Source organism: Rhinoderma darwinii, chromosome 5 (assembly GCF_050947455.1).
Source record: "Rhinoderma darwinii isolate aRhiDar2 chromosome 5, aRhiDar2.hap1, whole genome shotgun sequence".
Taxonomy (NCBI): Eukaryota; Metazoa; Chordata; class Amphibia; order Anura; family Rhinodermatidae; genus Rhinoderma; species Rhinoderma darwinii.
In genome coordinates this window covers 46917426-46926587 of record NC_134691.1, presented here as the reverse complement: position 1 = coordinate 46926587, position 9162 = coordinate 46917426, and the positions used below count along the sequence as shown (strand labels likewise).

At 47.0% G+C, this 9162-nt stretch overlaps 1 protein-coding gene across 1 annotated transcript; it reads left to right on the top strand.

Annotated features, from left to right (window-relative positions):
- The first annotated feature begins 6231 nt into the window (after positions 1–6231).
- Positions 6232–8857, top strand: LOC142652398 (rhodopsin, GQ-coupled-like). Its single transcript, XM_075828032.1, has 2 exons — positions 6232–6585; positions 6873–8857. Exon 2 carries the CDS (start codon positions 6926–6928, stop codon positions 7934–7936), a length of 1011 nt encoding a protein of 336 aa, XP_075684147.1. The 5' UTR covers positions 6232–6585; positions 6873–6925; the 3' UTR covers positions 7937–8857.
- The last annotated feature ends 305 nt before the right edge of the window (positions 8858–9162 follow it).

Genomic DNA, 9162 nt, shown 5'->3' with positions numbered 1-9162 from the left:
CACAAGGTTAGAACAACATTGCTCAGGTACTGGGCTTGTGGGCAGAGTTCCTTAAATAGTCAAGGGTGTCTAGGGATAGGCTTGGGACACCTTTGCTGGTGCGCGTGCTGACCCTTTAAGAACATGCACCAGTGCGCGCGCCCTATGGGCACAGTCTGGGGGAGGCGGAGGCAGAGAGCAGAGCGCGCCGGCATCCCTGGGGAAGGAGATGCCAGCGGAGATTCAGAATCCTGCGGTCGCGGCTAGTGGTAAGAGGGGAATGTCGGCCGTCAGCGAACGCGGGCATCACAATGTTCTCTTGAGATTTAGCTGACGGACAGATATCCTGACATTTTCCTTCAGCAATTTGCTGGTATAATTCTGTTGCAGCAACACAGGCCCAAACCATGATACTACCGCCACCGTATTTCCCAGATGGTATGAGGTTTTTATGCAGGAATGCAGTGTTTTTCTTTCTCCAAACATAACACTTCTCAGTTAAACCAAAAAGCTCTATTTTGGTCTCACCCATCCACAAAACATTGTTCCAGTAGTCATCTGGTTTGACCAGGTTATCTTTAGCAAACTGCAGATGGAATTTTTTTTGGAGAGAAGTGGCTTTCTCCTTGCAATCCTGCCGTGCCCACCATTGTTGTTCAGGGTCCTCCTGATAGTGGACCCATGAACATTAACATTAGCTAATGTGAGAAAGGCTTTAGTTGTTTAGAGGTGACCTTGGTTTCCTTTGTGACCTCCGGACTATTCTACGCCTTGCTCTTGGCATGATCTTTTTTGGTCGACCACTCCTGGGGAGGGTAATAATGGCCTTGGTTTTCTCCATTGGTTCACAATCTGTCTGATCCGTGGAATCCGAACTCTTTAGAGATGGTTTTCTAACCTTATCCAGCCTGATGAGCATCAACAACTCTTCTTCTAAGGTCCTCAGAAATCTCCTTTGTTCGTGCCATGATACTTCCACAAAAATGTGTTGTGAAGATCAGACTTTGATAGATCCATTTTTCTTTTCTTTTTTTCATTTTGCACTCCCCACGTTCCAAGAGCCATAACTTTTTTATTTTTACGTCAATAGAGTGGTGTGAGGGCTTATTGTTTGCGGGAAGAGTTGTAGTTTCTAATGGCACCATTTAAAGTACCATAAAATGTACTGGCAAACTAGAAGAAAATTCTTTGCGGGCTGCACTTGGAAAACACTAAGATTCCTACATTGTTTTTTGGTTTTCGTTTTTATGGATTTCACCTGGCTGTAAAAAATGCCAATTTAACTTTATTCTGTGGCTCAATACAATTACGGTGATACCAAATTTATATAGTATTTTTTATATTTTACTACTTAAAAAAAACAAAAAACTTTTTGCTATAAATAAAAATTGTTTTGTTTCACCACATTCTGAGAGCCATAACTTTTTTATTTTCCCGCGGATTAAGCGGGTGTTTCTTTTTTTGCAGGACGAACTGTAGTTTTTATTGGTACATACAACTTTTTGATTACTTTTTATTACAATTTTTTTTAGAGCTAAGTTGACCGAAAAACAGAGATTTTTGCTCTTTGCGTTTTTTTGTTTTTTTTTTACGGCGCTCACTGTATAAAATAATGGTATATTGTAATATGGAAGAAGTATTCGGCACACTGAGACGTCAATATCAAAATGCTTGAAAATTTTTATTATTATGATAGTTGCCAAGGATTTGGTGCAACGTAACGTTCCGGTCAAAGGACCTTCGTCGGGCACTGATTACCCTGGTTGCTGGAGTGTCCAGAAGAATGGCGCCTCTTGTAATGGCGGATTTTCAAGCATTTTGATATTGACGTCTCAGTGTGCCGAATACTTCTTCCATTATACGATTGGGTTGGGACCTTATTCGTGCACCTACCCTGATCTTGTGCATTCCGAACATACCTCAACCGGTATATTGTAATAGTTCGGATTTTTACAGAAGCAGCGATACCAATTTTGTTTATTTTTTACATTACCTTAGAGGAAAAATGTGAAAAGGTGTTGTTTTTTTAACTTGTATTTTTTTGTATTTTTTTTTCACTACTAATAACTTTATTAAACGTTTTGTTGCACATTTTATTGGTCCCCCTAGGGGACTTGAACCAGCGATTGTTAGATCGCTGGTACAATATACTGCAATACTAATGTATTACAGTATATCGTCATTTTTACAGGCTTCTGTTAAGACGTGCCAGAGACATGGCTTAACAGATGCAGACAAAAGGCAAACCTGGGGGCCTTCATTAGGCCCCTGGCCTGCCATGACAACCATTGGCACCCCCGATTGCGTTGTGGGGGTGCCCGATGAGTTGTCGGAGGGGGCTGCCCCCTCTTCTCAACGCTTCAGATGCTGCGGTCACGATCGACTGCAACATTTGAGGGGTTGAACGGCCAGGAACAGTGCGATCGCTGTTCCTGGCAGTTAGTCCCGGGTGTCAGCTGTAAAACACGGCTGACACCTGCAGCATTTGGAGCGGGCTCAGCACGTGAGCGCACTCCATACTTCCCTATAAGGCTTATCACATACATGTATGTGATAATGCAACAAGGGGTTAAATAGAACAGGTCGCCCATTCACACCTGATTGTCACACCATTGATTGAAAACACTTGACTCTAATTTCTCCTTCATGATCGGCTAATCCTAAGGGTATGTTCACACGACAGCGTCCGTAACGGCTGAAATTACGGGGATGTTTTCAGGAGGAAACATCCCCGTAATTTCAGCCGTAACGGTATGTGCAGGCGCTTGAACGCCGCGTCCATTACGGACGTAATTGGCGCTGCTTTTCATTGGAGTCAATGAATAACGGCTCCAATTACGGCCGCTCCGCACAGGGGCGTAACTAGGAAAGACTGGGCCCCATAGCAAACTTTTGACTGGGGCCCCCCCTCCCCTGGGTGTGACACAACCCCCCCCCCCCCTTGTAGATAGTGCCTTTTTTACAGCCCCCCCCCTGTAGATAACGCCATACAGCCCCCCCTGTAGATAACACCATACAGCCCCCCCATGTAGACTGTATGGCGTTATCTACAGGGAGGGCTGTATTGCGTTATCTACAGGGGGGACTGTATGCCGTTATCTACAGAGGGGGACTGTATGGCGTTATCTACAGAGGGGGACTGTATGGCGTTATCTACAGAGGTGGACTGTATGGCGTTATCTACAGAGGTGGACTGTATGGCGTTATCTACAGAGGTGGACTGTATGGCGTTATCTACAGGGTGGACTGTATGGCGTTATCTACAGAGGGGGACTGTATGGCATTATCTACAGAGGGGGACTGTATGGCGTTATCTACAGAGGGGGACTGTATGGCGTTATCTACAGAGGGGGACTGTATGGCGTTATCTACAGAGGGGGACTGTGTGGCGTTATCTACAAGGGGGACTGTGTGGCGTTATCTACAGAGGGGGCTGTATGGCGCTAACGCCATACAGCACCCACTGTAGAGAACGACATACAGCCCCCCCTGTAGGGAATGCCATACAGGGCCCCCCCTGTAGGGAACGCCATACAGCGCCCCCCCTGCAGGGAACGCCATACAGCGCCCCCCCTGCAGGGAACGCCATACAGCGCCCCCCTGCAGGGAACGCCATACAGCGCCTCCCCCTGCAGGGAACGCCATACAGCGCCTCCCCCTGCAGGGAATGCCATACAGCGCCCCCCTGCAGGGAACGCCATACAGCGCCCCCCCCGCAGGGAACGCCATACAGCGCCCCCCCGCAGGGAACGCCATACAGCGCCCCCCCGCAGGGAATGCCATACAGCGCCCCCCCCTGCAGGGAACGCCATACAGCCCCCCCCCTGCAGGGAACGCCATACAGCCCCCCCTGCAGGGAACGCCATACAGCGCCCCCCTGCAGGGAACGCCATACAGCGCCCCCCCTTTAGGGAACGCCATACAGCCCCCCCCCCCAAAAAAAAATGCGACCTATAGGGTGTCCTACAAATAACATGCATCCACTATCCACAGGATAGGGGATACATGTGTGATCGCTGGCATTGATAGGGAGAACGGGGGACTGAAAGTCCCCTGAAGTTCTCCATCACTAACCTCTGACTCCGGCGTCTGTGTCGGCAGCTCAATAAAAATGAAAGGAGCGCTGGTCACGCATGCGCACAAGCGCGACCGGCGCTCCATTCATTTCTACGGAGCTGCCGACACAGACCCCGGAAGTCCGAGGTGGAGAACTTCAGGGGACTTTCAGTCCCCCGTTCTCCTTATCGCTGTCATCGATCACACATGTATCCCCTGTCCTGTGGATAGGGGATACATGTCTTTTGTTTAATGGCAGAGCGGGGAGATACCTCCCTGCTCTGCCGTAGTGTTCAGTGGCGTCGCGCTGTAGCAGCAATAGCGGCTGCTAGCGGAGCATGCAGCCATGGCGGGGGCCCGTGCCGGCGGGCGACACGGGCCCCCTCATGCCGTGGGCCCCGTAGCAGTCGCTACGGCTGCTACAGAGGTAGTTACGCCACTGGCTCCGCAGATCAGTTTATGAACTGTTCTCGGCATGTTTTTTACGCAGCCGGAGGATGAGATTTGTATAAGTCTTATCCACTCTGCTGCTACTGTATCCTGTATTATGCTGCGGATTCTCTGCAATGAAGCCCGTTGAAATCCACAATGTTTATGCTACGTGTGTACATACCCTTAATCAATGGAGTGGCTGTGTAGGCGTCACACACTAGTGAGTCATACCTCTGCCATGTGTCATACAGTTTACCAGCATTAGTTGTTCATTGCAGATCACAGCGATTCACATATACACATTTTTTAAATCTTTTGGCTACAGCAACAAAGAAATGATCTCAGCACTCCAGAAGTAGTTGCAAAAAGAATTGTGGTTTATTTAACCCATGAGGAAATTGTTACGTTTCAGTCCTCTCAGCAGGACCTTTCTCAAGACCGATCGTGCTGAGAGGACTAAGGGCGGGTTCACACATGGCGGAATTTCACTTAAATTCCGCTGCGGACACTCCGCAGCGTTAATCCGCAGCGGAGCCGTTTCTCCATTGACTTTCACTTTAATTTAGCAGTGTTCGTTTACACGATGCGTACAATTCCGCTGCGGAGCATAGGCTGCGGAGCGGAATTTGGTGTCCGCAGCATGCTCTGTCTGTTGCGGAGCAGTGGCGGACTGGTTGCGGACTCATGGCGGAATTTCTCCATTGACTTCAATGGAGAGTCAAAATTCCGCAATGAAGTCCGCAGATCTTATGTGTGCTGCGGAGCGTATTGTTTTTACTACCATGACATTTCTTCATTCTGGCTGGACCTATGTATTTCTAGGTCTACAGCCAGACTGAGGAAGTCAATGGGGCTCCCGTAATGACGGGAGCGTTGCTAGGAGACGTCTGTAAATAGTCACTGTCCAGGGTGCTGAAAGAGTTACGCGATCAGCAGTAACTGTTTCTGCACCCGGGACAGTGACTACCGATCTCAATATACATGTATCTGTAAAAAAAAATATAAGTTCATACTTACCGAGAACTCCCTGCGTCTGTCTCCAGTCCGGCCTCCCAGGATGACGTTTCAGTGTAAGTGACGGCTGCAGCCAATCACAGGCCAAGCACAGGCTGCAGCGGTCACATGGACTGGAGCGTCATCCAGGGAGGTCGGGCTGGATGCCGAAAGAGGGACGCGTCACCAAGACAACGGGCGGTAAGTATGAATTTCTTTGACTTTCACTAGGGAAAGTGCTGTCCCTTCTCTCTATCCTGCACTGAATAGGGAGAAGGGAAGCACTTTTCCTGCAGTCCGCAGCGGCCAGTCCGCATCAATTTTCTGCACATTTTGTGCAGATCCGCAGCCGTAATCCGCAACCCGGATTAGGTGCGGCATTGATGCGGACAGTTGCGGAGGAATTCCGCCATGTGTGGTCATGCCCTAAAACGTAGCAATTTCCTCATGGGTTAAATAAACCACAATCTTTTTGCAACTACTTCTGGAGTGCTGCGATCATTTCTTTGTAGCTGTATCTATATAGATATATGTAATGTATAATCTGTGGATTATTGCCCCACAGTGCACCAGGTTCAGGCTGGATTTTGGGTGTCTCTGTTATCAGCCTTTCAGCTCTGTGCTGTAATGTATATATTTAGGTCAGTGAGTGCCACGGTTAAGTAGAGGTGATGATGTACCCCCAAGCATCCTATATTCCCCAGTGCCTTCCTGTGCTGCTGAGATACTGATAAAAGCCTGCAGATAATCTCCATTCTGTATCATACAGCGCTCAGTGTGCACATCTTTATCTATAGAGGGGAGAGGGAGAGAATGTGCATGTATTTCCATCTGTGATCACACATGACAGTGAGGACTGAGGCTGCAGCATCTCAGGACACTTAGACAACAACTGATACATTGTATCACTCTCAAGATGAAATGATGGGAACAAGGGAAGGACAACGCTGGGAAAGAAGCAAAGAAGGAACCTGTGCCTGACTTAGGAGGAGATGTTAGATGACTGGGACATTGCAAGACACAAGGCTAAGGAGATGATGGAGACATTGAGGGAACATGGAGCTGGTACATTAAGATCATGGACAACATGCATCAGTTCCAATGAGGTAGCAGAGTCCAGGGATGGTGAGTGGAATCTACTGCAGATACAATGAGTTGGTAAGGGCTATATAGTATATCCAGAAAGTCAGGTATATATTATAACATCAACATGTGCATCAGGTATAATAGAGGCAGAAGACAAGCAGAGAGTGAATGAAAGGGTTTAGCTGGTACACTAAGGGCTATGGAGAGTTCAAGGAAGATGTAGAGGTTGTATTATAAGCAGAAGCATAGGTAAATGAGAGGAAAAGTAAAAGAGTGAAGTAGAAAGCAGAGGAGGAGTGGTGCTGATGATGAGGTGTCACCCATAGGGAGAAGAGCGAGGAGAACACAAGGTGCACACACTCCCTGACTCCTTGGAAGGATGCTCACAGAACTAAATCACACCAACTGTAGTAGCTGCTGCTCTTCTGGGAATCGGATCTTCACAGTCATCTTTATGGTTGTCCTTATACTGGCCATACTGCTGGGGAATTCAGTCATCCTGGCAGTGTTCCTGGCCACCAAGCACTTCCGCACTCCTCAGGGCTACTTGAAGACCTCCTTGGCAGTGGCTGACCTTGCCCTGGGCATCTTGGTGGTTCCCTTTTATGTATATGGAGAAATTAAAATGCTTTCCATCAATGTTTCCATGGCAGAGGGAGGATATGAGGTGCTGTTTGTGGGATCCTGGCACCCATGCTATCTCATCGGTCCAGTTTTTGCTGGGTGCACATTGGTGTCCATAAGCACCATCTTTCTATTGACCATTGAAAGGAGCATTGCTATCCTGAAGCCCCTGCACAAGGAGGTAGTGATCACCAGGAGGAGGACATTGCTGCTGATCTTTCTCTCCTGGACTGCCAGCTTCTTCCTTGCCATGATCCCCATCATCTCCAGTCATGGTGGTATAGTTATGGAATATAATCGTTGCAGCAGAATGTGCAATTATGCCCCAGCACCAGCTTCTCCAGCACATGTGTGGCAGATACTTTTGTTATTCCCAGCCTTTGATTTCAGCCTGTTAGGGGGCACCCTGATAATCAATGCCCTGTCTCTGACCACCATTCATCAGTACACTCGCAGGAGAAAACTCTTGTCTGGGACCGACCAGGAGCCCCTCAGAGTCTCCTTCTCTGATATCAAAGCTGCCAAGACCATTGGGGCTCTGACTATAGCCTTCACAGCTTCCTTCAGCCCTATAGCAGTTTTTGTGGTGGGCAACGTGTTGGGCTATCAGTGGTGTACCTTCTCATTTTTTGCCTTTTGGATACTTGCAAGCAATAGCTGCTGCAATGTGATCATTTACAGTGTATGTGACCAGCGCTTTCGTGAGGGGGCGCGCCAGATCTTCATGTCTTTGAGATGCTTATGCTGCAGGAGCTCTATGCATTGAGACTGGAGAAGTTCTTGGTACCACAAAGACCAGAAAGTCTTACATAAAAGGAATGTACATGGATTCTACTTAGATCTGAGGGCTATTCCAGTTCATATGCTATTCACACTCCAGACAGTGCTTTTTGGTATAAAGGGAACACAATGCCAGGCTTTAAACTTCTGTCATGTATGCAGTGCCTGGAAGTAACATGTATATTGGTGCATGCACCTAATTTCTTATGAAAACAAAGACCATAGACTGTGGATTTAGTAGATCTCCAATACAAGACAATGAATTTAAGGGGCTGTTTACTGCATGTACAGTTTGTATGAATGTATCTGGCAGAATCCTAAAATGACCTGCCAAAATGTGTCTATTTTTGAAACACTTGCTCAATGTATAGTAAACACTTGTCAGTCTTACATCCAGCCTATCCTGCATTATTGGTATTATGAATATATCAGTATAATGTTAGCACTATTATTACAAACCTTTCTGAAAGAGTTAACAGGACTGGAATATATAATGGCTTCATGGAGCAAATGGTATGAGGCTCAGGCGCCCCATCGCCACTTCAAGAAGTCCATGTTAAACTTTCTCCCTGGTAGGTCATCTCATATGTGGATCAAGGTGTTGGCTGTGGTTTTATTTGGGCACTGTAAGGAATTATTATGTGGGCACTATCTTTGTTGCACTCTTTTTGGCACTGAATGGGGCTATTACTTGGGCAGTATTATATCAGTACAATTGAACTCATCATTTTCCTGAGGACACCCCTCCCTACATGTTTTGCCACTAATCATGATCCTGCCCCAAGGGTTAATATGGAATAAGTGTATGAGTAAGTATTCAAGCATGCTGAGATCTTCAGTGCTACAATAGCTGAGATCATGGCTGCAAGCTACGGAGATGCAAAACTACTGGGGCAACTGCTGCCCTGTTGAGGAGATAATTATAATTCATGAATTAATTGCAAATTAACTAAAAACCTAACAAATAAAACCTTTCATTATGACCAGTCCTTGTCGCACAGCCTCACATCTATATATTCATTTCCCTACGATAACTATCAACCCCCTATAGCTAACCGGGCGCTTACATCATTCACATAGAATTTCCTAAATAAGATATTAGTAATGGTCACTCCCCCCCCCCCCCATTCAATTCACTGTGAAGCCTTCACAACAGTTAATCTTATTTCATTTGTCATTTTCTATGTCTGCATCACTAAATCTCACCGTATA

What these genes read in the sequence shown, in the direction of transcription:
- LOC142652398 (XM_075828032.1), top strand. Translation starts at nt 6,926, where the DNA reads ATGCTCACAGAACTAAATCACACCAACTGTAGTAGCTGCTGCTCTTCT.